Raw genomic sequence first — 26,955 nt, forward strand, 5'->3', positions numbered from 1 at the left:
CTGCCACTTGCTCTTTTGTCTGAGTCTCCAGTGGAGTGCTGGGCTGCTGACTCCTTCACTAGGGAGGTTCCCACTTCCCCAGAGGTGACCCTCTCCACGAGCTCTCTCCCCCGAAGTGACCTAGGTAAAGGTTGCCCTGTGGCCACCAACATCACACCCCATCTTCTTGAGCCCAAACAATCCCGTGCCTTTCACAAAAAAAAAAAAAAAAAAAAAAAAGTGACCAACCAGAGATGGATTTAGGTGGTTTTTATTTTTATGCGAAATCATAAATACAAAATAAAAATAGTAAACAAGTGCTGTAGATTTTTGTTTTCACTGGGATGAGGTTCAGGCCTGATCCTGAGCACTTCTGATTTTTAAGCTCCAGGAGTGTGTTTTGGTCTTGGAAAACAAAACAGAGCAAAAAAACAATTTACACCCTGAAGCCAGTGACGTCAGTAACAGCATTCAATTGGGTTGTTTGTTTGGTTTTCTTTTAAAGCACGGCAACAAGTACATTGAAGGATGAGATTAAACATATATTTATTTTTTTTAAATGAGGCCCCCTTCCTGCTAGTATTGTTGGGTGCTGCCCCCCTGGCCTCAGCGAAACTTCCTTACATCAGCAAGGAGCTGTGGTTTTGTTTGGGCGATGCTGTGCTTACCGGTACATACACAGCACTGGCTTCTTCCAAGAGGTTTTCATATGCAATTGTTGGATTTTAGCTATAAATGGACCCAGCCCTGCCATGGCATGAAGCTGTCTATCAGGAATTTTGGCTTGTTAAAAAAAAAAATAAATCCCTTCAAAGGTGTGAGTTTTCCTCCCCCCCCCCCAGGATAGCCGTTCTGATGGGGTTCTAAATGTTAGCAACCAACTCCTCAGAAAGATTTCACCTTCTGGTAGACCCCAAATCCTGCAGCACTTCTGTAGGCTCTAGAGTAATGATACATGCTGGCATGTCTGCAAGGTTGGGACTTTTTTCTTTTAATTCTTTAATTTGAGACAAATTCCCATTAAATTGATGAGATCTGTAAAAAACACAAAGTGAAGTCTGCAGGAGTTGAGCTAATATCCATTGACTCTTTTTGCTAGACACCAGAGGTCTGAGTGATGGTGTAACATGTCAGTAGGAACGGGCTGGGTGACAAAAACAGCTGGACGTTACCATTTAAAATACAAATAAAATAACCATGAAAGAAATAAAGGCACCAAACCATATAACAAGCCAACTTTGGTATTTTCCTGCAAAACACATGCATTTAAATACATTTACAGTTTACAAGGTTATACTGCTTTTAAAAAAGAAGTTGCAATGATGAAATAGAGAATATTTCATTCTTGTACCAAAACTATATATCACATCACAACAATATTATAGCTTTCATGTAAATGTAGACAGTATAAGAACTGCACCTCTTTATAGAACAGAACTAGTTCTCGACATATTGCTCTGCTTTTGTACTGTCTGACGGGTTCGGACCCTGCAGTGTATGCGTTTGAAATGAAGGTAACCTTTCAAGGGGTGAAATTTGTGCTCAGTATTTGACATCTATATATGCAGGGGCAACGCTTTAGTCTCTCCTTCAGGTCTGTGTATGTACTGATGCTGTTGGGGTGTTAATTTTGCTAAGCAAAGCCAAAACGCAGCCAATATGAATCTGTCACGCCCCCCGGTAATGGTTAGTCTGTAAGTCTCGGCATCATCAGAAACTTGTAGGAGTTAATACCCAGTTTAGGTGGTGCTGTATTGCTGTGTGTTTGTGCGGGCCCCACGAGGTTGTAGCGTTGTGCTCTGAGGAGTACTCACAGCACGTTTCCTCCCTAGCTGTTGGCAGAAAGCCCCTTGTGACGGTACAGATGCTGCCAGTCTGCAGCAGAAATCTGTGTTGATTTAAAGGTACAAGATTTTTTTTTCCCCTCTTCACAATTTGTGCGAGAGAGCATCACACCACCCCTTAGCCCCTTCTTTAAGAAACATTTGTCTCTACAGTGTAAAAAGGAAAGGTGTGTTAATATTCCAGGCTGTGGTGAAGTTTAACAGGTGCTGAGCTCAGAAGAGTTATGGTGCCCAGAGCATCTTCCTTCCAGTCTGCAGGTACCAGGACGCTATGGAGGAGCTACAAGGGCTGTGAGAGCCATAACTTCACATCTCCCAATTACCATGCATAAAGGCTCAGTCAAAATAATTGGAGAAAGTTTTCTAGCACTTAATTTCTGTCTGATTAGGTAAATGAAGGAAAGCATACATTAACAAAGTTACAGTGGGGAGTCAAGCAACTGCATGTCCAACTGAACATGCGTGATTCAAAACGGGCAGCAAGTAGTGCTCATCAGCAAGGCCACAGAAGCCTCCCATAACCTAACCATCAATATCAGGGGCAATATTTATGTTTCCAGCCTCCTGTAGTGCAGATAAGAGGACGCAGAGGGTCGCCCTGCTGGAGCCACGACATGCAAAGGTCTCCTAGGTCTCTGAACCTAGTCCTGCAGTAATTCTGGCAACCTGCAACAAGTTCATATTCAAGTAAAAACAGAACAGAAGCTGACAAAGGAGAAGGGATGGAGAACCTAGGATAATCTCTGTACTCTGCTAAACAGCCAACTGTCTGAAATCGCTTTCAAAAGTCTCAAAGGCACACAGAGCAATGCACTCCTTTGAGGGACAAACACAACTGAAGAAAATCAATCACGTGCCTTTCTCCAAACAGTTTCTTGCTGCAGGATTAAGGACCAAGGCTAATGTCATGCTTTAGACAGGAACTCTAGTTTAGTTGCCCAAACTGAAGAAGAACAAAAGAAAAAAACCTTAACCAGTTAAAGCCACAGCAGAACTCAGTCAGACGAAGGTTTTCAGGAGAGAAAACGAAGCAGGGAAGCTTCTCCTCCATGCCAGTGCGCAGCCGATGGCCTGTCCCAGCAGCCAGGCAGTGCCCTGAGAGGCACCAGCAGCAGGAGCAGGCGCCGAAGTGCTCCCAAAGCCTCCCACGGTAACACCGGCCGGGGCCAGAGCTGCAGCGGGGGCCATCAGGCAGATGGAGGCAGCGACAGCAGCCAGGCTTGGCCCTGGCGGACTTGGCCACGGCTCTCCCGGGCTCCTCGGTGCCCGCTGCCACCCCAGGGAGGTGGGTGCCAGTGCCGGCACGGCGGGCAGGTGGTAGCAGGGCCCAGAGTGGTGCTCCAATGGCCCGACGGGAGGCTGGGCTGGCAGGCAGAGAGGCGCTGCCCTGCCTAGGGCCGCCGCTTGCCGGGGTGCCCCGTTAAGACAGCCTCTAGGCAGGGGAGCGCTGCAGCGCCCGGCGGCCGAGCTGGCCGCAGATGCTCCCGGCGCAGCGGGCGAGCAGCCCAGGACTGGTCCCTGCCTGTGCCCCTGGGCAACAGAGCCCGGCAGCGCCAGCTCAGAGCCGTCCATCTGCGGCCCTGCAGGGCCGGGGGAGCCGAGCAGCCCCGCTCAGACGTAGTTCTTCTTGTCGTACTCGCCGTTGGAGGTGGGCCGCCGCGGTGCCGAGTACTTGACGGGGAAGGAGGTCTCGTCGCGCTGTGAGCAGGAGCAGCAGCAGATGAGGCAGCCCCCGAAGAGCAGCAGGGCCGTGGCCGCCCAGCCAATGTAGAGCGCGGCCCCCATCTCCCGCTTCTGGGATGGCGGCACGGAGGGGTCGTAGAAGTCGCTGATGACAATGTTGGCGAACCAGCAGAGCGGGACGAGGACCAGGATCCCGCAGAGGATGTAGATGGCCCCGCCGGCGATCACGATGCGGGATTTCATCTTGCCGGGCCGGATGCAGTTGGTGCACTGGGCGCCCACCACGGTCACCATGAGCGCCACCAGCCCCAGCAGCGCCACGATGACCGTGAGCGCCCGGCCCGCCTGCACCTCGGGCTTCAGCGCCAGGATGGAGTCGTACACCTTGCACTGCATCTGCCCCGTGCTCTGCACCACGCAGTTCATCCACAGCCCTTCCCAGATGGTCTGCGCCACCACGATGTTCACGTCGATGAAGGCTGACACCTGCCACATGGGCAGCCCGCAGGCCAGGATCACCCCCACCCAGCCCAGGATGCCCAGCCCCAGCCCCAAAATCTCCAGCGCCGCCGAAGTCATGCTGCTGCTGCCGCTGCTCAGCCCCAGCCTCCGCAGAAGGGACGGCGGTGGCTGCCGCGCACCTCTCGCCCCCGGGCAGCTGCCGAGCCGGCTCTGAGCGCCGCCGGCCCCGGGCAGCGCTATTTGAGGAGCCGCGGGGCGCCCTCCCACCGCCCTCCGGCCCTCCCCCGGCCCGGCCCTTTTTCCGCGGGGGGGCTCGAAGCAGCCCTGGCCGCCGCAGAACCGCCCGCCCCGGGGGGAGCCGAGCGGGGCCGAGGCTGGGGGCGCGGAGCTCCCCCCCTGCTCCCCTGCTGCTCCCCCGCTGCTCCCCCGCTGCTCCCGGCCGCCGGCTGCCGGGGGGCTCCCGCCTGAGCTGGGGAAGGGTCCCTCGGCTCACGGCACCCTGCTGCCCGCCCGAGCCCCGAGGAGCTCCCGAGGAAGTTTTCACGCTCCTGGGAAAGTGTGGGGATGGAGAAATCGCACGGATTTTGCCCCCTCAGGTTTCCTCCTTTGAGTGCGTTTATTCTTCTATTGCCTATTTGCTAGTAAAGCCCACAGCTAAACCCGTGGAGAGGACCTGTCAATGCAGGCGGACAGCAGTATGGGCGATCCAATTATCAGAGCCTAATTAATAATGTTTCAGCAGATTGACCGACCAGCACGTGCCAGCACATCTCCTGGGGACTGTGACAGGCAAAAGTGCAAGCAAGCACCACCAAAGGCCTTAGGAACCACCCAGGAGTGACAGAATTTTATACAATGGGCTCTGCACGTCATCTGTCGGTACCAAGCAGTGCTTTAATGCTTTCAGCAAGAAGGTTGTGCCAGCCAGGAAACTCTGCTTGGTTTGATAGTGGAGCACAGAGCAAGGCACCCCATTAAGATATGTTGCCGGAAGGATTTCAAGCTTCACTTTGCTGTTTTAATTGTTCAAGTACATTTCAAATCTTCACAGTGTCTCAACAAGCTAAGTGCCCATGTCAAAAAGAGTGGTTTTGCAAGTGGTTTCGTCATCAGGCCACACAGGTTGTGATTGATAGAGCCTCTTCATGGCCTGCTGGCATCCTGGATTGTTCCTGCAAACCAGCCTTGGTTCAAACCCTTGGTTCAGGCCAACAGCCCGGCTGCCAAGCAGTGCAAACCTGCAGGCTGGCAGATGCAGCAAGTGGTCGTGGTGTAAATGCTGCTGTTACAGAGGCAGTAGAGACAGATCCCACCAGCTGCCTCACTGCACTGGCAAGGAGCTGTACTCCGGTGGCTTTCCGCTGGGTGCCCTGAGAAAGGCTTGTTTTGATTTAAACTGGGATTGTTTGGGTTTGTCTTAATTAAGTTAAAATGTTTTAGACAAAAATGAGAGCTATGTTCACAATGACTTTTGAACTGGTTTGGAAAGATTTGGTTTTATTTAGTCCAAAGTATCCTTCTGGTACAGAGCAGATCGCAGAGAGGAAAATAATGCATTCCTGCCCCTGTGTAAGCATTTTTCTCTGCTGGGCAGTGATTTACAGCATGTATTACGGCATGCAGAGCTCTGTGATGGAAATAATAAGACTGGTATGAGTAAGGTATGAATGGAAAAGCCCATGTGTGAAGCAGAAGCACAAGACATGACAGAACAAAGGTTAAAGGGATGCATTGACATGCATCAACAGCCAAGGACATGACAATGAGTTAACACTGAGCAACGCCCTGCTTGCGTCCTGACAGCAGCACTGGTGACTCCTGCAGAGGACTCAAGTGCTGGTAACAGGAAGGCGGCAATGAGGTCACAGCACATGGGACGTGGCCCTTTGCTTCTTCTTATTCCAACAAGAAGACGGAATTTATCCCAAAGACACCCCAAAAAAATCAAACCAAAGAACATCAGCAGCTTGTGGACCATCATATTGTGGACATGATAACACGTGACAACTGCAGCCTCTCATTGATTATCTCTGCCGGGGGAGCTGTAAACATTTCTAGCATGGAAAATATCTTCCGAACAGAGGCTGCCTGGTATAAGGAGTTAAGAGGAGTTATCTCCTCTTCCAGCTGTATATGAAATACATACAGTTTACTTCAATTATTTAAAACTGTACATTCCAATGTGCAAGTCCAGGAGGAATGTGTGACTGGGGCTGTGCATCTGTCAAACTGTGGCTGCTTACATAAGTCAGAAAAGTCCCTGGTGTCAGGGAGAGGAGAATGTGTACCAGAACCAGCCACGGAGACAGAGATATCTCAGAGGTGAACAGGAAGAAACCCAGAACGCAGGTTGAAACTGAATAACATCTGTATTTATGATGATAATAATGATTATATAGAAAACACCACAGAAGAACAATTAAAAATGGGGTGAAGAAATGCCAGTTATCTTAGCCCGTAAGCACAGGAAAGCCCCACCCTTGCCACTTGCCCAAGAGCACGGAACTCTGAGTTTCCTCCGATAAACAGCCTGTGTGTGCTCCTGCGCCAGGCAGGAGGCATTCGTGGGGCCTGTGCGGCTGCCCAGGGCTTCACGCTGAGAAGGGAAACCAGCACGTGGCTTGTTTTACCTCGGCAGCCCTCACCCCACCTTCCCTTGCTACCTGTTACCGAGCAACTGATTCCTTCAAATCACTTAATCCAGGACAATTATTACCCTGGGGAAATGCATGCTTAATAATCAGAGAGGAAACCAACCTTTATGCTTAAAGAGGAATTGCCATTCTTGGCGTTTCAGCTTCTTGTGTTTGTTACTTCTCCTTACCCAAATACTGTCTGTTATCCTGGCCACTGGCAATAACATCCATCTTTAATTACTCTGTTCCCTGATCCTGACGGTGAGCATGAGCACATGGACTGCCATAGCTCTCCGGCCTGGTTACTTACAGGTAACTCGACTGACACAGCTGCTGGGGGGGGGGCTGAGGACCCCGCCAGCCTCCGCAAGCACATTGTGGCTTCTGATGGTGTTCACGTCACAACACTGGGAAATAATTTCAACTTCCAAAAATTAAGAGGTTAGAACTTCTTAAAAGTGAATGTGAATCAGCATGGTGCTTTGCGTGAGATATTAATTAAATCACTCACCACTTATAACTGAAATCCTTGCTGGTAAAGTTTGTATTCCTTTCAGTTCAAAGGCGTGATGTTCTTGAAGCAAAGTAAGTCATTAACAAATGACCATTTATGTCATTACGTCTATTACTGCTCCAGCTATGCATTTATTAAATCATCCTGGGGGAGGATATATAGAGGACTTGGAGACTTGTGAAAATGGGCGGAAGCGGTATTCAAGCTGAGAACAATTGCACAGAAACCATACTATAGCTAGAGGGGCTTTGGGATTAGAAGTGATTGTGTTTTCACGCTTTTCCTGACATAATCAGGACAAATACCAGGCACATTCACTGGAAGGGCTGCTAAGGGGGGGATTGTCCAGGCTCTTAGCAGCATTGCTTGTCCTGGTATACGAGCCCTGCACCATGGCAAGAACTGCGGTGCCCAGCCCTCCAGTCTGACCAGGGCTTTGCTAAACCCCAAAGCATCCCACCAGCAATGTTTAGATAGATTTGCCTTTTGGGACCTGAAAGATAGTCTGCTGAGCCTGCTTGGTTTATAACTTGTAGAGTGTCTCATACATAAGTGTTTCTGCTCCTTCTCACCCCTAAAATGTTAAGCATCTGGAAGATAGGAAAGTGCCATTTGGTATCAAGCTTATGCACAAACATGGTATTGTTTGTGTGAATGAGACAGATCATGAGTCAAAAGATAAATTCAAAGCCCAGTGATCTCAAGGGAGCTTACCAATAGCTTTTGGATCAGACAGAAGCAAAAGTAAAGAATCAGGAATCCTATTACAGATAAATTTTGAGCCATATTTTGTCTCCTAATGGATGCTGAAATAAAGGCAAAGAAATTTACAAATACAGAAACGTTAGTCTAGCTGTTCTTTACTTAGAAAGCTTCAGTTTTCTCCATCAGGATCATTCCTTACCGAATTGTCCTTTCAAATGCAACTGTTTTTCCCAAAAGAAGAGATTCAGTTGGAGCTTGAGTTCACATACTACATTTCACAGAAAAGTGAGCCTCCATGAAGCTCCTGTACATCAGCAGTGCCAACACGTCCTCAAATCAATGTGACACATCAGGAGATTGACATGTAAGGATGAATCCTTGTCAACTGAGCAGGTTATTACAAAATGAAAGTACGTAATTCCACCATAAGATTTATCTCAAGATCGTTTATTTTGGGAACAAGTCAAAGTGGTTGCCCAATACCTTTTTTTAGCACAAGTGTTGCTGCTACCCTTCAGGATTGAGAAATGAATGCCCAAGCTATTCTTCCTCCTCAGTAGTGATGGGACAAGACTTGCGTGGAAGAAAGGGAAGAAACAGATACAGTTGGAAAAAAAAGGTGAAAGAGGTTACAGATCTGCTTTGAGCTTTCATGTATTTGCTGCTGCACTTCCCTTTTTAAACAAAACTGTCCTGACCCTGTATCAATCTGTGCACTTTACAGGCACTCCCTGCCTGGACTTTTTCTTGTGTACTGCCCACGGGCACTACCAGGGAGCCAGGAGAAGGGGATTCTGGCTGGGCTGCACATCACGTCACATTGAGACAGTATTATGAGCCCTTTCCTGACAAAATGTGGAAATTAATTGTGCAAAACCATCATTAGGACTGAGTTCCACACCTCCCTGCTCTAATTCCTCTACATGCAAACCTCTAGATCAGTGTTTGAAACTTCTCCTTGGTCTGAGCTATCTCCGTATCTCTGTGTCTAACTAAAGCAGATCCCTGATTGAAGCATTTCCCAGACACCCTGTCAGCACCAGCTGTGCTGCCCTGGAGACTTGGGGTGCACCTAGCTGTTCGGCAACTTATTGTCTGAACTGGACTTTCCAGAGGACACTGTGGTGCAATTGGACAGCTGTAACTGCACGTTAAAGATGTTTCAGGGCAGTAAATACAATGAATGGTGAAGGCCCCTTTCCCAAAGATCTTTCATAGATCAGTACCCGTCCCTTCTGTAGATCAATATCTAAATAGCCTGCATGTATGCCTAGGTCGTGCTGGTTCAAATACTTCTCATGTATGCTATAGACAGCTCTTGGGAATGTATTAAAGCTTGGACACGCAGGGGGAAAAAGCTATAGGAAATATACATTGTTTCATGCCCAAGAGTCTATTCTATGTAGTGTTTCCTATCGGGAGAACTGTAGTTTAATTTTGTCCTCTTCCAAAGTTAGCCTCCTTCCACGGATTGTGGTGTACCAGGCTTCTGGTAGATCTCTTTCCCATGTAATTGTTGGGAAATCACATCAGATGTCATTTTGTAAAGAACAGCGTCAGCAAGGACAAATGCCATTGTTTTAAATATACATTGCAGATGTTGAAAGTAATTAGTAAAAACATGACCATGGAGTTAACTGAAAAATCTTCAAGGCTAGTGATGGGAAACATGATACATTTCTCCAGTGTCCCAGGAAATTAGAGTTCCTGAGAACATGTCAGAGGTTTGGGACTCTTATTATAAGAGTGATTAACTCTGAGCGGCGCTGTCCCTGTTCTCAATGAGATACGTGTGAGACAAACCTTGCCGTTAAGAATAGCCCGTATCTGTTTCATCAGTCCCGATTCCCTTAAATGTGAAGTTGGCTTCCAGTAATATAAAAAAATTGGAAGAGCAAAGGATAAAATGTTCATTTCTACTTAGAAATGTTACCTCAGGAATAACTTTCATTTTGCACTAGGGTTTCATTCTTAGCAGTATGAGCAGGAAACATCTCTGTGATACAGAAAAAATAGATAAGGAAATGAAGCCATCAGCAAATAAATTCCGCTAGTTCTTCAGATGTTTGGGAAGCACTTTAAAGGATGGCTGTTACTGGTGAAAGGATGTGAAATGTCTCTTATTCCAGAGAACATTTTTAGGTAAAATATTGTTTCTTTGTTGCCATAATTAGCATCTTGAAGACGTAGGCTTGTGTGTGCTTATAAACACAACAGTAACAATTCTATTCCTCTGAGACTGGTATAATTCATGCACAATCTTCATTTCCTGTAGCACAATACTAAAAATGTATTTCTCTCTTTTGTAGTAAGGGAAAATATTTATTTGCTGCACATTTATCTCGATTATTAAATAACTTGCAAATTAGCTTCCATCAATAATTCCTGGTACATCCCCAGACACTGGCTTAATATTTGTATACAGCCAGTGCTCCAGCTCTGCGCTGCACACTTTAAAGGGGCTCAGAAGTGAGAACAGCTTTCAGGAGACCTGAGACTTCCAGTTCCCAGTGCAGCATGTCTGCAAAATCACAGGTGAAAACAGAAAAGGTTGAGATGTTAAAATAGTGTACCCCATTAGTTATTCAATAGATAAATCACTACTCAAAATAGGATTTTGATCAAATCACCGATTTACCAAATGCTTACAGAAAATTGGAAGTTCCCTGTCACAAGTATGTGAAACCATGCCCAAGGACTTTCAATTAGCCCAAGAAATATCTAAGTTACAGTATCTGACATCCTGTATAGCTATTTTCAAAGTACCTTTTTTTTTTTTCTTTTTTTTTTTTTTTTTTCCCTGCTAATGCCTTGAAAGAGGATGTCACTCACAGTATGCAACTGCTATGTATTTGTTCCTAATGGTCCTGGAACCGTGGACTCTAATTTAGCAAAGTACACACAGACGTTCTGAGTCTTAAACACAACCTTAAATCTCATGGAAATGAGAAGGATTTATAAATATGCTTAAGAATAAGTAGTTAAATCAGGACTTGAGTAATTTTATCTCCAGGGGAGACTGAGAGAATTCAGTATGGTTGGTGTCTTATGGTAGTCAGTAACTATCTGCATGAATTGCCCTTATAACAAAATACATAACAACGGCACAGCCAGTGCAGCAATACACATAATTTTAGGCTTAAATCCCAAGTATTCAACTTTGTGAGGAGCAGACACAATTGAAAGGAAATAAAGCTAAAAGGGATCTTATAACTGAAAAGAAACCATTTTATTACATCTAAGCAGCATATCTTCTAATTTGTTTTGATTTAACAGAAATCATAACAAGGAACATGGGGCTGTTTTATCTATTAAAGCGCAATCCAGTCTTCAAGCAAAAAAGAAATGGTGGCATTTGCTTTATTATAATCAGTATCATAGCATTTTCTACATTAAAAAGCAAAACAAAATATGTTTTTGTTTTTGTTTTGTTTTGTTTTGTTTTCTGGTGGTATGAGGAATTTCTAACTTGCTAAGACGTGACTCCACACAAAGTTAAGATTTGAATTCAAGGAAGGACTCTGTGCTTTTGATAATATAAACCTAGATATAGCAGGAACTTTTATAAAAGGCATTTGAGATTCCAAGGGAAGAATAAAACAAAATTCATTCAGAAATAATAATTATGGGAACAAGTGATTGATTCACAGTCAGACTGCCATTGACTGCATTAGCATTTCTAGACTAACTAGCAATTTGGGAGGAACAATGTTGTTTAATACAAGGATTTCTTGTATTTGCACCTCTGCTAATACCAGTGTGAGAAACAACAAATGTGCAGAATATGTTCTGTGGTCACGCATTATATGTAGATTTCTCCCATGCAGCATTTCTTGATTACTTGCACCAAATAGTTCCAGTTCTGCTGCTCGGGGGTCCTGCGTGCTGCAGTTTCATAACAAGTCTCATAACAGGTTTCAAAAGTGACAAAAATACATTTTCACAAACTGCGTAACTAAACTGTAGAACTCATTGTCACAGGATGCTCTTAATGCCAAAAGTTGAGATGGGTTCAAAAAGCAGCAAGAAAAATTCATGGAAGAGAAAACCATCAAGATAAAGCTCTTGGCTCAGGAAGTCGCTGAGCTCCAGATTGCCGGAAGCTGGGAGGATACACAGCCCCAGGGCTACTTTTATCTTTTCCGAAGCATCTGCTACTGGGCACTGCAGAGGTAGGGCACTGACTACAGCTGATCTTTGCTCTCACCCAGACTGCCCCTCACGTTACACGCTGGCACAACTGGATGGTTTTGGGAGGATTGCGACTTAGATGAACACTTTGTACAACAGTTGGTCAGCATCGGATTCACCCATGACTTGGGGAAATGATTTATATGCCTTGGTATTGAGGCATTTTAAGTGGCTTGAGAATTTTTCACCATTGCAGTAAATCCTGCAAAATCAAAGGAGTGACAATCATGGGAAAGCACTAATTTCCGCTAGACTTTGTGTTCGTGCCAGTCTGTAATCTGGCATTGTCCACGCTAATCTCTTCTGGTTTATTCAGGTGGTAAATATTTATTTGTAGTGCCTATTTATGTGTGTGAAATACTTTAGGCAGCACAGTGGTCATGTTCAGTGAAAGAATAAAAATTGCCACTGCTGTTCCATTGGTGATAGTAAAAACACCTATAGGGGTATCCATGCAATAATCTAAGAGAAGACCTTGATTTCTAAAGAAGGCTGAAATGCCATCTTCTAACTTGTAGTGCCCAACAGTACTTCGTGTAATAACATTACACGTTGTCCTAGGAAACGGAACAAAAAGGATAGAAAATTAATCGAAAGTCAGAAGGGAAAATATAACCAAGAGGGATGGGCTCTTACCAAAGAAGGGAAGGGAAGCTAGTCATCCCCTCCAATTTATTGTGGTCACTGGTAAAGAAAGAACACGGGAAAACACATTGGGGAGTAGATGCTTTGTATAACTATCTAATTGGAAAAAATATTGCCAGGAACTTATATGTCACCATCACTCAAATAACAATGTGATCTTTGTCTCCAGACTAACCCCGAAAATGCCCCCAGACCAAAACTGTGTCAAACTGGAAAAGGCCATAGGCCCAGGCAACAGTGGCAAATTGACTTTTTTGAACTTCCAAGAAAAGGGGGTTGTCGATATTTACTGGTGTTAACAGATACCTTTTCAGGATGTCCAGAGGCTTTCCCCACTAGGGCTGCCAAAGCCTGAGAGGTAACTAAGTCTCTTGTAGAAAAAACTTTGAAACCACAGTGGGAAGGACTATACCAGGTGCTCCTTACAACCTTCACCGCAATTAAGATCAAGGAACAGAGTGCCTGGATTCACCATTCTCAAGTGAAGAAAGCTCCAGAAGCCCCCTGGAAAGTAACGCCAGGTGATGGTGAACTGAAACTAAAGCTCAGTCGAGCAAAATGAGGACATCACGGTCAGGAGTATTGAGTAATACAGTTAGCAGGAATTTAGTTAACAGAATTGTTTTATTTCTATGGTTTATAAGTTGTAATTGTGATTCAGGAAGGTGCCTCTATGATAATAGAGAATGGTGAGTGGCCTTGGTCTGAAGCCGTAACAACAGAGGATAAGAGCATTAATGGAAAGTTAGCAGTTATGGGTGTTTGGTGAACAAATGGTGACCATTTATATACATTATAAAAAAGTCAAAAATCAGGGGAAGAGTGGACACACCAAAGAACTGTAGGGGACAAAATTAAAATAGGGTGCTGAATGACTAATGGAATGACCGACAAGAAAGTTATGGGGATTTCAGTAAAACCGATTTCCAAAAGTAGCCAACGAGAAGGTTGTATCTGCCCAGGTAAATCAGATTGCTGGTATAATTTTATATTAACACAGACTGTAGTAATTAGCTGGTTTTGGCTGTACTTCCTACAACAGTGGGACAAAACTAAAACAGCCCCTAAAATCATCCTTATTGGCATTGGGAACTAGCCAATGGCAAGTTTCAAAGGTGTTACCGAGATGGGAAAAGGCTGAAGACCAAGACCACAAACTAATAATAGATGCACTTAGTATGGTGCAAGATAATGTATCTTTAACTCTTAGTTGTGTACAAGCACAGTTATGGATGCAGGCAACGGCTGCCTTGATCATTAGGGAAGGAAGTGAAGGCATTTTTCCGGCTGAAGTCCCAAAGACTGTTTGGGACAATGCCAATGATTTTGAGAAGTTCCAGTCTTGGTGGACTCTGGTTAACAATGGACCTATGATCCCATTGTTAACATGGTTACTGCCTTTGTGCTTACTGTAAGTAATGCCAGTTTGTTATCCACCCCATCATTGCACTAGGATTAAACCATGAGGAGACAGTGCTCTATCCTTCGGAGCATAGAACATGGGCACGGATGGAGAATGGGAAATGGCAGTCTGTAAATCTAGAATCATGTGTTACCTGGGAACAACAAGGATTTATTTGTGAAAGCAACACAGTTGATGCTCAGGATGTATGTCTTGACACAGAGCAAGGTGTTTGCCACTTTGAAATTCATCCAAATACTCGTCAAAAGACTGTGCTTGTATGTATTGGTCAAGGCTGTGTGTGTTTAAGAACTGCTTGTGCTTTTGTAGAAGTAGATAAGGAGAACATAACTCTCCCTAGCGAAAATCATTGTATTTGTAACTTCTGTATTTTTAACTTTGTTAGAATCGTCAGGTGTGATTTTCTCTATTTGGCACCAGTGGTATCCCACCAGTTGATCAAGTCTAACAACACAATGATCACAAGTTATTACTTACACCTATTGGGATGAACCTCACATTAGTGGAGCAACTAGTTAAACACCAAGACCTGATCAAAATTTTAAAAAGCATTCAGGAAAATGGAGAGAAGACTCCAATCACTGTCCATCATGATACAAAGGAAATAAGCAGAGTTTTGCAAAGAGTAAAACAAGACAAAAATCACAACTGGTGGGACACAGTCTTTGGATGGTCGCCAACTGCAACTGGGATTTTGAAAACATTGTGTCACCCAATTATTGTTTTACTGATATTAGTTGGTACAAGTTTAATATTATCTTTTGTAATACTTGTTTGGAATTGGAAATTGTTACAATGAATGGCTATATTAGCTCCCTTGATAAAAGTACATGGCAAGGCATTGAGGGGTACATATCATAGAGACAGGGAAGAAGAATTTTTGTATAAACTAAAAGAATTTACTATATTTTCCAGAAAAGGGGGGACTGAAACAGGAGATTAGCAATTAGAAAGCGATTGATTAGGAATGAATATGTAGGCAACACTCATTGCTTAATATGTGCTACATTTGTGATGTGCCTGTGCTGCGCTTAGGCCTCTCTGGGACTCCAAGAACCAGATTGAACCAACCATATGGTTCGGGCTGTGACCACAGGCTCAGAGATAAGGACTGTTCTTAAAAAAGGATATCAAACATGCAAGGCCTCGAGGTAACAGGGGCCCCTCAGATCCAGAGAACCGGAGCAAAGCAACCTTATGGCCCAAATTGTGACCAGGGGCTCAGAGAGCATGTGCAAGGAGACAATGAGAAAAGTTCAACCCCGATGAAGACATCTTACTTCATCCTCACGACCCTCAGCGCCCACCACCAGAAGGCACCGTGCAAGCGCAGAGGGGAGGAGTTTATGGAAATGACTTCTTGGAACTAATTTTAATACTATGTGGGAACAGGTTATGAATATGTATAGGCATACTGGGAAACCTCATGCATATATAAGTCTTTACTGCATATAACCAAAGCAAGTTGCCGTGTTAGGGGCGCACGACTTTGGTGGGGCTGCCCCCCGTGCTGCCCAGTGCTGCATAAACAGACCTACTGTACAATCTGGCTGATTGTGGAGCCAGCTTGCCGTGAGTACGAGCACAATGTGAATTAGCACATAATGCCAGTCTGCCTTCTGTAGCATTTGTCTCACTTCCACATTTTCCTGTTGTGAACTGCGACCCTGTTTGCTTAATGGATGGAAATGCAAACAGAGCAGAGCCGTGCTCCTTGGTATTCAAAATTGCAAGGCCAAAGATCTGCTGGTAGATCACACACACAAACTCTGCAAAATGTTTGGATGGATTGCAAAGTATTTTCCTCAATCCAGTCCTTGCAGCTACTAGGTGGGAATGAGCCTTTCCCAAACTTCTGCTGTTTTAACTTTGCCGGTGTTGTACTGAATGCGTGAGCCATGTAGGCCCGTTTCACCGTCAGGGGATGCCGTGGTTGTGTCACCTGCCTGCGGTATCCCCGGCACTCCGGGTTCCCGGGTGCTGGAGACCTCCATACCTCAGGGGGGTTGCCTGCTGTAACGCTACTTGTCCTTTCTGCAATGGTGACACCAAGGCAGAACGGCTCTCCTGAACAGAGGGAAATGCAGAGATCGAAGGGAAAATAACAACAGTGTGGGTAAAAACGGCGCGTTTTTATTATGTTTTGGGCAGAAATTGCTTCACGTGTGGAAGAGCCTTTGCAAACCAAGCAGGTTTCCATTGCATGGTTACAGCCAAACGCCACCAAGCCTCAGCTCGGCGTCCCGTCCCCGTGTCTATCAATTAACCAGTAATTAGCTGAGCGCGGGGAGCCCGCTGAGGGCCCTGGAGGACCGCGGCCGGGCGGGCGGGGAGGCGCTCTAGCCCGCCTGTAGCCCGCCTCTAGCTGGTCCCTCAGCCGCGCCTCGCTGCCGCCCCGGGAGGGGCGCGAACCATAGAGCGGCGCGGACCATAGAGCGGCGCGGGAGGTAGGCGGGCACTCTGCCGCGGGGGCCCGTGGGATGCTGGAGGACCGCGCGGGTGGAGGTGGCGGCTCGCGGCCTGGCAGCCCGGCGGCGGCGGAGGTGAGCGGCGGGGGCCGGGAGGGGCCGGGAGGGGCCGGGCCCGGCCCGCAGCCGCCGGGGGGGCGGGGGGGAGGCTCCAGGCCGGCCCCGGGGCCCCGCCGCTCACGGCCCGGCCAGAGGCGGCCCGCCCGGGGGGGCCCCGGGCCTACCCCGGCCGCAGGGTGGGGGCGGCCTGAGGAGGGGGCTGGGGAGCGACCCCCAGGGCTGGGCCAGCAGCGGGTAACGGAGCACAGCGCTGCGCTGGGGGCTCCTTAAGGGGCCGAATTAATTGAAATAGCAATAAGAAAGTGAGTTGTCGACAGTAATGTGTTAACGTTGAAGCGCACCCCTAAGTAATTTTTTTAGGATTGCAGCTCTGGATTCATGTGTTGTGTTTTGTAAGGCCGGAGCTGTTGCATCGCGCTTTCCGCCTATTTGCTTAATTTGGGGCTGTGTGTGCTGTGGGGTCACAGCAGTGCACCAGGCTGAATTGTCAGTGTGAAACGTGCTACAGTGCTTGTTTGAACATCAAGAGGACTTTAAAGACACGTAAATGTTACCAGTTGTAATGAACAGTGCTGCGTTCCTAACAACAAAGATAAACTATTGTGTGTCATTGGTTCAAAAGTTACCATAAATAAAAGTCTGTAGAACTTCTGAACACTGAATCTGAATTGACAGGCAAAGCAGTGGCAGACACTGAAGTTGGTCTACCTGCAAGTGCTGTAGTTGGGTTTTTGGTTATTTTTCCATCTGCTGTTACATTGTGAACTCCGTGGTTGGCGGAAGTGATACAGTCATTTTCCTGAGTAAGGGTAAAGCGGAATGTAATTACATTGTCACTGTGTAAAAGAAGATTGATTCAGTGGGTAGCAACTGTTTCGGATGAGGAAAATGGCATTGGCTGGGGTTGCTGGCAGAGAGGGAGTGAGCACTTATTCCAGCTTCTGGGGGGGGGGGGGGGTTTAGCCACAGAGGTGAGGATGTGCTGCAAACAAAGCATGACAGCGTGTGGGTTCTGCTGGACCCACAGTTGTTTGATAGAATTGGGCAATTCATGCAAGACTGGTAACTTAAGTGACAAAAAAAAATAACTGTTCTGTATTTGAATACCCCTGTTTGCAGTTTAGAAGACAGAGATAGTTTTTAACTTTTGCATAACTTCTGTTTCTATGTAAGACACTTTGAGAAGTTTGAGGTCTTTTATTTATTTTAAATGTGCCTCAGGAGTTGGCTGTGCCATTTCTTTTGTGGGCTTTGGTGATAAGAGAGAAACCACCCTGTGATATTTTATTGAGATATTCCTCTTTTCCTCTGTCTGCTTTAAGTCTGAAAATGTGGCTTCAGAAGGCTGGTGGTGTTGAAGCTGTTTTCAGCACTCAGAAACCCACTGAAGTCCTTACTGCTTTCTGTGGTTCCGTATTAGGTTATTTTATACTTCCTTTTAAAAGAGAATTGAAGTTATGTAATCTCGGATGAAAAGAAAGTTGACTCATTGGATGAATCAGAAAGGCTGTTCTGGTTGTGGAGATGGTTGGGGTCACTGCAGAGCGATTACTTTCAAATGTTGTTAAATAGCCTTATATGGAAGCACGCCTTGTACGGTTTTCATAGCATTTTCTTTGTGCTCCCTACTGTTAAGAAACTCCCAGACTGCCTGTTCCTAAGAGTTTACTTCTTGCATCCTGACAGGAACAAAGGAAATGACCCATTTTCCTTCCCCTTTCTTTCTCTCCCGCTGGAATATTTTTTCCTAGCAGAAGATGGTAGGAAGGCATGGCCCGGGCCTCTGTGCTTGTAGGGGGGGCAGCTGCAGCTGCACTTAGTGGCCATCTGCTTGCCCTTACTGTTGAACAACACAGTATTTAGGATAAGAACTCATTGATCTCCAAACTGAAATGTCACTGCGATATCTGTTTAAAAATTGAATTTGTTGAACATTCCTGTACTCCAGCTTGGCTTTTTTTTTTTTTTTTCCTGCTAGAGCCGCTAAAATGGGACCTACAAGTATTTACAAACAAGTTTCACTGGTGATGAATTTGTTAATAACATTTATCTTATCTTTGCCTTTCTTTTTGAAATACTTTGTATGTGTTGCTTTGTTCTTCTTGTAGCAGTTGGGATAGTCCTTTGAAAATCTAAAAAAAGGTGAACAACTGTGACTTGTATTCCCTTAATCATTATTTTTTAGTTATCACGGAGAATTGATGAAGTATCAACCACCACAATTTATCTATCCAGAGCGTTGTCAGACACTGAACTTCCAATATTATTTTAATACTTGACTGAGCTGTGTGTGGACAGATTTCAGCGGTCATTGATGCGTTGTGCAGTGTGATTCCTTAGAAGTTAGAACTTGTAAGTGGTGTTTTAAGTGCTGCAGGTATTTCAAGCTGCAAGAAGATGTAACGTAAAACATTTAATGGCTAATTCTAAGATTTGGATTTGTAATGATACAATAAGGCTGCAGAAAGACAGCTCATGGGTTTTCAGGGAAGTTGCTTGATTGAATAATATTCTAGGAAACCTCATGAGGGCAGTATTATGAATTAGAAAATGTGTTGAGGCTGAAGGATTGAGGATTCGTCCGAACTCGTTTAAGCATTGTGGTACAGGTCTTTTTTTTTTTTTTTTTTTCTTCAGAATGATAGGTACTTACGGCAGTTGAATTTTTGTTCAACTTGAACTATCCTAGCCCTTTGGGTAGAAAAGTTATGCCTAGAAAGGTGGAAAGAATAAGAAGATGAGGAAAAAGACTTTTTTGAAGCTGATTCTCTGACTACAGGGAGAGCATTTCACTTTTAGTTCTGTTGATTGATGTTCAGTGCAAGCATTAATCACGAGGAAATAGACCTTCTAACCTAAATTACTAATCAGGAAAAGTGTCCGGTGCAACAGATTATGATCTCCCAGAAGACTCTGGAGGTTCATAACATGACACAAGTTCATTCTAAATCCTTTGTTGATAAAGCAGCAGCACACACAGGTGTCACGTTGCATTTGTAGGAAAGGACCTGAATTGAAAATTGCTTCAATTGCCTTAAACTAATAAGTACCATCTATACTTTAAGCTCTCTTTAATAATAGAGCCATGTAAAAGAGGATGTGAAAACCTTTGAAGGGAACTTGGTAATTCCTACTTTTACAGATTATTATTATTTTTTTTTGATTCAAGTTATTTTATAGCTATTTTAAAAAACACCTGTAAATTTAATTTCCAAAAGTCCTGTATGCTCATCAGATTGCAGTATCTTAAAATTAGGAGTTGATGAAACGTGATTATAAATGCCTCTGCATTTTGTACTTTAATTGATTCCAGAGCACTTTATGAAAGGTTAGGTAGATACCATGAGGGATAGAAATTCTATTGGCAGCTGGTGGCCAGAGGGATGTGAGGTGAATGCAACTTGTCTGGTGGGATCTGGGAAACGGCAGAGCCTCGGTAATATGGGTGCCTGGGGCAGTTTTAAGATTAAATCATTCTTGTAGGTGACTGAGTTCATGTTTTAACTATTTATTCCATTAATAATATTTATGCAAGTAAGGGCAATAGCTCATTTCATAGCTTAGGCTGTTACGTGAGGCCTATGGTTGGTAGTTTGTGGGAAAATTGATCATTTGGAAAACCAAAGGTTCGTGTGGGTTCAATTTTCAAGTATATTTATTACTTGACTTCTCTGTTTTGACTACTTCCAGAAGTGCCAGTTGCATGAAGGCTACTTTATGACGTTGATAATTGCTCTCAGAAAGGCAAACTGAGTCCATCAACTCACTGATCTTTCCCTTACTACATAATTAGGCCACGTTTGTAACAGGGGTGCACTTTATTAGTGAGACGAGGGAGCCTCGGATGGCTTTCAGCCATAGTTTTCAAAGGTTTAGAAAACGTAGGTAAGCCTTCTAAGCTGGAAGGAAAACAGGCAGCTGGCAAGGGGTGGAAGGGAGGAGCCTGAGGTTGCCGTGCCCAGGGGCAAGCAGCAGCTACAAGTGCCAAAGCTGGCATTGGGTGGAGCAGCTTTGTTCAGGGCTCACGTAGTACTAGGTAGGGGGTGGTTCAACCACAAGGCACAAAGCCCACAGGAAACGGGCTTTGTAAGTTGTTTGTGGAATAATTTCTCGTACATCTAGTGTTTGGGGAGATGACAGATGAATTTTGAAGCCAGGTGTTTCAAATGCAGTTGTCAATTTTGACTCTTCTTTCTAATTGTGTATCTTGGGTTAATGCTTCAGGGGATGTGACCGCTGTCAGCTTAAAACTGGAGTTGTCAGAGGATACATACCCAAATCTGAGTTGCTCCCCTCCTTCCTTTTACCGCCGGCAGCTGCTCTGGGTGGCTCCTCTGCTTCCATTGCTGTGAGCAAACCGGCCAGGTCTGCCCATGTCAGCGCTCGGTGACACCTTGGGAGCTTTTCTGAGGCTTTTGAATTACGCTGCTGATTTTTTGGACAGAGGCGGGAACAGTGGGTTCCAAATGTGGAAACAAAACTTGGACAAAGCGATGAGTTGCATCTGTCAGTGAAGCTGTGAAGCCTTCAGGGATCTGCATCACAGGTTGGCCGCAGGCCTGCACGAGCCTTACGTCATGGCCAAAGAAAAATAAACTTTTTTTTTTTAAAAAGTTATTCTTACAGGGTGTTTGAGGCTGTTTTGAGGAACGCCTGATTAGAGGCAGTCAAAAGGTGATTAGGATCGAGACCTCCTGTTTTCCCAGTGGTGGATGTCTTAGGCTTTTGCTAGCAAGCAAATGAACTGGGAATATGGAGAAAGGAGTTGGAGGGAAAAAAAATCCTTGCTTGCATAGTTGCAGGTGTCTACACACGGGCAAGATTTGAAATGCCTACTTCAGGGTGAATTAAATGTGTGTGAGCTGAAGACGAGCTTTCTTTAAAACTCCAAGTAGCAATTTTGCTAACTTTGACTCTTCCTTTAGTCCAAAGCCTGGTATTTCTGTACGAGGGTTTGCCTGTCAAGCGGCCGTTGTCAGAGCCCGCACCATATCCTGCTCCAGTGACTGCTGCTGCCCAACAGGAAAGCATTTATGTCTGAACACACAGGTGCCTGCATAGGTCACTTCCCTGCTTTCCAGGCCAAGAGCTGTGTTGTCAACAAAGCAAGCTGTGAAGTGCTCCTTCCACTTCTTCGTTTCCTGTCAGTGTTCTCTGGCTACTCTAAATAAAAGGGCCTCACTATTGCCGTGATAACTAATCTATAGCACAACTAACAGCCTCGAATGAAAAGATAAAGGCTTGCCAAAACCCAGCTTTTCTTGATGTCTGAAACTAAAGCACAAATAGCTTTGGTGGCCCTTCAGATCGGCGTGAATTGGTGTGTCCCGTGCGGATATGCCAAGGTTCTACAGCATTCGGCTAAAAGTTAGAGAAAGTAATTTGAAGCGACCGAAAGTAACGTTACAACCTTCACCTGGAAAGCCAGTAGGTGTCCTGTTCTCCGGACAGTTTTTATACGTGGTTGCAATTTCCAAATGTTACTTTTTGGACAACAGTTCCATTAAGCTATTTGTAAACCAAACAAACTTGAAGGAAAAATATAATTCATATGTAGAAAGGGTGAAAATAAAAGGAAGAAGAACCCCTGCATAGAGGGTTGGGAGCAGAATATTTGAATTAAGTTGAATTAGCTTCACCACGGTGAACTTACAAACCAAACATCGGTAGGATGAATGCATATTCAGCATTAGCTTTCAGTAGATGGTTTTCCTTTAAAGACAGGATGGATGAAAGATCTTTAAGGATACTGAATTTTAATATTTTGAGTTTTTGAGGGGACTTTTTGCCCCTAAAGGAAGTATTTAAATGAAGTATTCTGGTTCTGATAATCCTGAGTAGTTTCTTTTGTCTGAGTAGCTTCACGGAAGCAGCCATTTTGATTTTGGCTTACTCTGCAGCATATCTTTCACAGCGTAACAACTCATTCCACTGAAATAAAATGCGGTGATTATATGCAATTAATCAGTTTAAAATTAAAGTAATCTTCAAGTCGCCTAACATGTACTCTGAATTTTATTTTCCAGTGTCTGAAACTTGGAGTGACGAAACATGTCTCAGTCAGGTGAAAAAGTAAAGGTAAAGAGATGACTGCATAGCCAAAATTCTGTGTTTTGAATCTATTCGACTTCTGAAAATACTTGTGGTTTTACTGAAGAGTTAAATTATAAATAGATGATACATTAATGCTTCAGATCCATTTTGTAAAAATAACTACTTAATGAAAACTGTGCTTATATGTGATTCTAGCAGTATGCTTTTAGATATTTGCCATACATTCAGTGCTTGATTGCATATTTAAAATGATGCCTTTACCTCAAGAAATTTCATTTTACAATCCTTTATTTCTAGTATTTTTGCTCGTCTGAGTGGGTTTTAAAAGGATTGCTAGAAAAAACTAATTGGCTTTTAAGTGACTTCCCCTCCACCCCAATTGGACGTATGGCATTGCATAAGAATTGTTTTCCTCCTAAGCTCATTTATGAAGAAACATTTGGTTACAGCTAGCTCGTATGTCCTTAAATCAAGTGGCTGTGGTTCTTTTTTAGGCTCGTATTAGATATTCAGTCAATTTATAACAGATGGTGAAACAGACTGCCATTTTTATGGCTCAGATCTCTTATTTGATAAGTTTTTTCAGGCACATTTCTTTTTCCTGCTTTTGTGTTAGAAGTTAAGCGTTATGAAGATAGGTGAACAGGTTAACAAGCAGAAGGTGGATGTATGATTGTATCTTGGTTATTTCTGTGTTACTACAGTGTTCTTGTTTTTCTACATGAGTGTACGCGTTATTTATTATAGGTGATAGCAGCAGATAACAAATTTGAACAGGCATTTTTTTGCCCTCTGGCTTAAAATGTTTGTGTCATGGTTTGTTTGTTCCTTTGTTTGTTTACAGTTCTAGATTATAGAAGTATGCTCTTGCAAATTTGTGTGTGTGTGTATTTATATTTTGCCTATATATACTTTTTTTTTTTTTTTTTTAACCCAAGGGGAGACTTCTGCTTATGGGTGGCCCAAAGTTCTTTATCAAATTTCTAACTGTGTCAGACTACTTGGTAAATGAATCTGTTTTATGGTCTGCTTTGCTACAACGGCAAAAAAATATTTTGTTTCTGTTTTTCTGTGTGCTTTACTCCTGTGCAATTTATGGTATAGAATCACATGAACTCTGTTTCAACTTTTTGGAGGGGAAGAGAGTCTCATTTGTATTCAACTTCTCTTTGTCTTGTCAGTTTTCTGATGGAGCAGGCTATGTGGGATTTGCTAATCTGCCCAACCAGGTCCACAGGAAATCTGTGAAGAAGGGCTTTGAGTTCACACTGATGGTGGTTGGTAAGTCACTTGTTTAGATTTTTTTTTTTTTGACTGTTAAACCAGTAGGAAAAAAAAAAACACATAGACAAGTATGTGTTCCTAGGTAGCAATTTGTTGGCATACAGAATTAAAAAGCTTCAAACCTCTGTACTCTATCTAGTTAACTCTCTATTTAGTAATGTTAAAGGGAATATTTGTAGTGATTAAAGAGGATGACTTTGAGCCAGCAGGACATTCTTGTGTTCTTGACTCATCATCAGATGTTAGGGGTAGTTGCTTAGTCTTTATTTGACTCCCATTTCCACACTGAAGACATGAATGCCTTTCCGTTGACATGGTGATACTGCTTTTGTGTTTTCCACTGTTCTATACTGACTCATTCTGATATCATAAATAAACTTTTAATTTGCCTTTTCCATGAATGTGCACCTGTAGGAGGAGTCTTTGACGAAAGGACCCTTAGACACAAAGCCGATTTAAGTTGTGTGCTTGCACAGAATCTGTTTAGTGTTATATAAATGCAAAGGGAGTACAATATGCTACCTTTTTTTTGTAGTAGTAGTTACCTTGGAATTGCATGTTATTGAAAAATGAAAATGAGATGCATAATGCTTCCTTCTTATTCTGCATGCTCTGTTGTACTGTTTGGGATTACTTGGTGACAGAGCGTTTAGCAATGTCTGTAAGATAAATAGGTAATTTGAGATGAGTGGAGGTTTTTTATTTAATGCAGTCTGATGTTAATTACAGACAATTTCTCCACCTCTAAGATTAGGTCAGTAGAATCTAAAATAACATGGCCAATTGTTCTAAATGCTGATTCCTCTGATTCCTTGGGTTAGGAAAGATAAAGAAACTTTTTGAAATTCAGATTAAGTGATTACATTTACAGGTTTAACTTTATTACTTTGATGTAGGGCAAAAATTATATGACCTGAAATTATAGAATGATGGAACTTCTCAAGAGAAATTTGAGTGATTTTCTTTGTTTCGTATTTCGTAGGATGTATTTAGCCTAACTATGAGGGAGCAAAGCTCTATTGTTAATTTGGTATTGCTTTATTTATTTGCCTTCCTAACAATGTTTCATCTTCAATTTCTAGGTTAGGAAAACCTTAAATATCACAGAAACTTCCAACAGAAAAGCTACAGGTCCTGATTTCTTAAGTTTAAACAAACAAACAAAAAACAGCCTTTATTTCCATGAAGTAAGCTATCTCTAGATCTATATAGTTAAAGTGCTGTATGACTTTTCAGATTTTATTATGAAATCTATTGCAGTAAGCTTAGCATTTTCATGTAATATTTATAAAAACACTAAAGGCTTGTTTTTCCTGTGTTTTAAATACTGCTTAGCTGAACCTTTGATATTTTTATCTCAAAGCTAGGGTGGATCTTGATGAACAAATTATTTTTCCTCTCTAATGTGGGTTTGGGAAAGAGGAGGTACTTAAAAAAGCCTGGAGTAAAAGCTGTATATGCTTAATAACCTGAATTATTTTGTTTACAGGTGAGTCTGGTTTGGGAAAATCCACTTTAATTAATAGTCTGTTCCTGACTGATCTTTATCCAGAACGTTATATTCCTGGAGCAGCAGGTAAATGTGGTTTTGCAGTTTGTCCAACACATACATCTAATCCTATGAAATTTCATGTTCTTCCAGCTAGCACTGCTTCCTTCTGATAGTATTCACCCACGAGACCCTTTCTTCACACTATCTTAATGTGTTTTAATTCTCCCACTTGTAGCCTTTTGATATGTCACTTTCTCATTTTAATTTCCTTTCAAAGACTTATTTTTATTGTTTCTTCATCAATTTGTTTTGTTGTTTTTTCTTAATAAGAACACGTGTAGGTGTCAATATACCTAAACATGGTTTTACTTTGATCCCTATTTCCTCTCTTTTTCACCTGTAATGTCTAAAAATCCCAATTAGAGGTGCACATGCCTTTTGACAAAGAAGCTAGCATGCTTCTGAGTATTTAAGTTTGCATTTTATCATGAATAAATTGATTTGTGTTCACTTTTTTTTTTTTAACAAAGAAATGGTGTTAAATTTTGATTAACCTTTTTCTTTAAGATATTCTATGTTGTGTAGGTTACAATATAGGAATTGCATTTTCTCCTCTATTATTCTCTCCTGCAAGGGTTTCTGCAGCATTGATAGACATAATAACAATTAAAATGTTCCTTTATTTTAGAGAAAATAGAGAGAACAGTTCAAATCGAAGCTTCTACAGTAGAGATAGAGGAGCGAGGGGTGAAACTGCGTTTAACAGTAGTAGACACACCAGGATATGGAGATGCCATTAACAGCCAGGACTGGTATGTGTGTAAATACTGCTTTGCTCGGTAGTTTGTATCTTACACAAACACTTCTCTACTCTGTCTGTCCATCTGTACTTAAGTGATTCAAGGTGGTCTTGGGGAACTGTGATGTACTGAAAGGAAGCAACAGGTTCATTGTTCTTAATGTTAATGCAGTGTTACCTTGAATTCATAGCTGAGTATCTCTTTAGAGACACTGAATGCTCTGACACTCTGGATGTTCAACTTCATATAATAAGTGACACGATCGTTTAATTTGAGAGAGCTTTCAAACCAAGTTTCTCTTTTTTGTTGTTGTGGCATCAAGTACAGATCTAGGAAAACTGTAGTACTTAGTAGAACTTCCTGTTTTAATTTTGTACCCACTTTTTAAAAAAGGTTTTGTTAATGTTCCCTAGACTATATAGGATTCTCCCTTCAAAATTTATGGTTTTCTTCCAGTAAGGTTCTCTGTGAGAGCTGCAGTTAACTTTGTCTCTGTAGCCTCTCTGGTTGGACAGAATTCTGCTGGAGAGAAACTTTTTCTTTGTCTTTTACTTCCTGTGTAAGGAAGATAAGTACTTTTCCCTCATTTTTTTTTGTGTTGTATTTCTAGCAATTTAGGTAGAACTGAATTTTATTTATGATGCAGTTACTACTTAGCTCTCTCTAGCCTAAATGTTACTGATGGTCTTTAATGGCTGAACTAAATGTGGGCAGA

The 26,955-nt window shown here is 43.3% G+C and overlaps 2 protein-coding genes across 4 annotated transcripts in view; one reads left to right on the plus strand and one right to left on the minus strand.

The window, feature by feature from the left end:
* Positions 1-234: 234 nt before the first annotated feature.
* Positions 235-4,196, minus strand: CLDN5 (claudin 5). The gene has a single exon (XM_027447195.3). The coding sequence runs from the start codon at positions 4,083-4,085 to the stop codon at positions 3,435-3,437; it is 651 nt and encodes a 216-aa protein (XP_027302996.3). The 5' UTR covers positions 4,086-4,196; the 3' UTR covers positions 235-3,434.
* Positions 4,197-16,472: 12,276 nt separating this feature from the next.
* The window catches only part of LOC101803251 (septin-2), a 38,189-nt gene continuing 27,706 nt past the window's right edge, over positions 16,473-26,955 (plus strand). For 2 of the 3 annotated variants that reach the window (XM_027470242.3, XM_027470243.3), the window contains exons 1-5: positions 16,473-16,625; positions 22,637-22,688; positions 23,846-23,945; positions 25,438-25,524; positions 26,129-26,252. In XM_027470242.3, the coding sequence (XP_027326043.1) occupies positions 22,662-22,688; positions 23,846-23,945; positions 25,438-25,524; positions 26,129-26,252 (338 nt within the window). In that variant the 5' untranslated portion in view covers positions 16,473-16,625; positions 22,637-22,661. Of the gene's footprint in view, positions 16,626-16,771; positions 16,913-22,636; positions 22,689-23,845; positions 23,946-25,437; positions 25,525-26,128; positions 26,253-26,955 lie in introns of those variants that run through there. The other variant, XM_072024646.1, reaches the window with a different exon arrangement.

This window comes from Anas platyrhynchos, chromosome 16, assembly GCF_047663525.1.
Source record: "Anas platyrhynchos isolate ZD024472 breed Pekin duck chromosome 16, IASCAAS_PekinDuck_T2T, whole genome shotgun sequence".
NCBI lineage: Eukaryota > Metazoa > Chordata > Aves > Anseriformes > Anatidae > Anas > Anas platyrhynchos.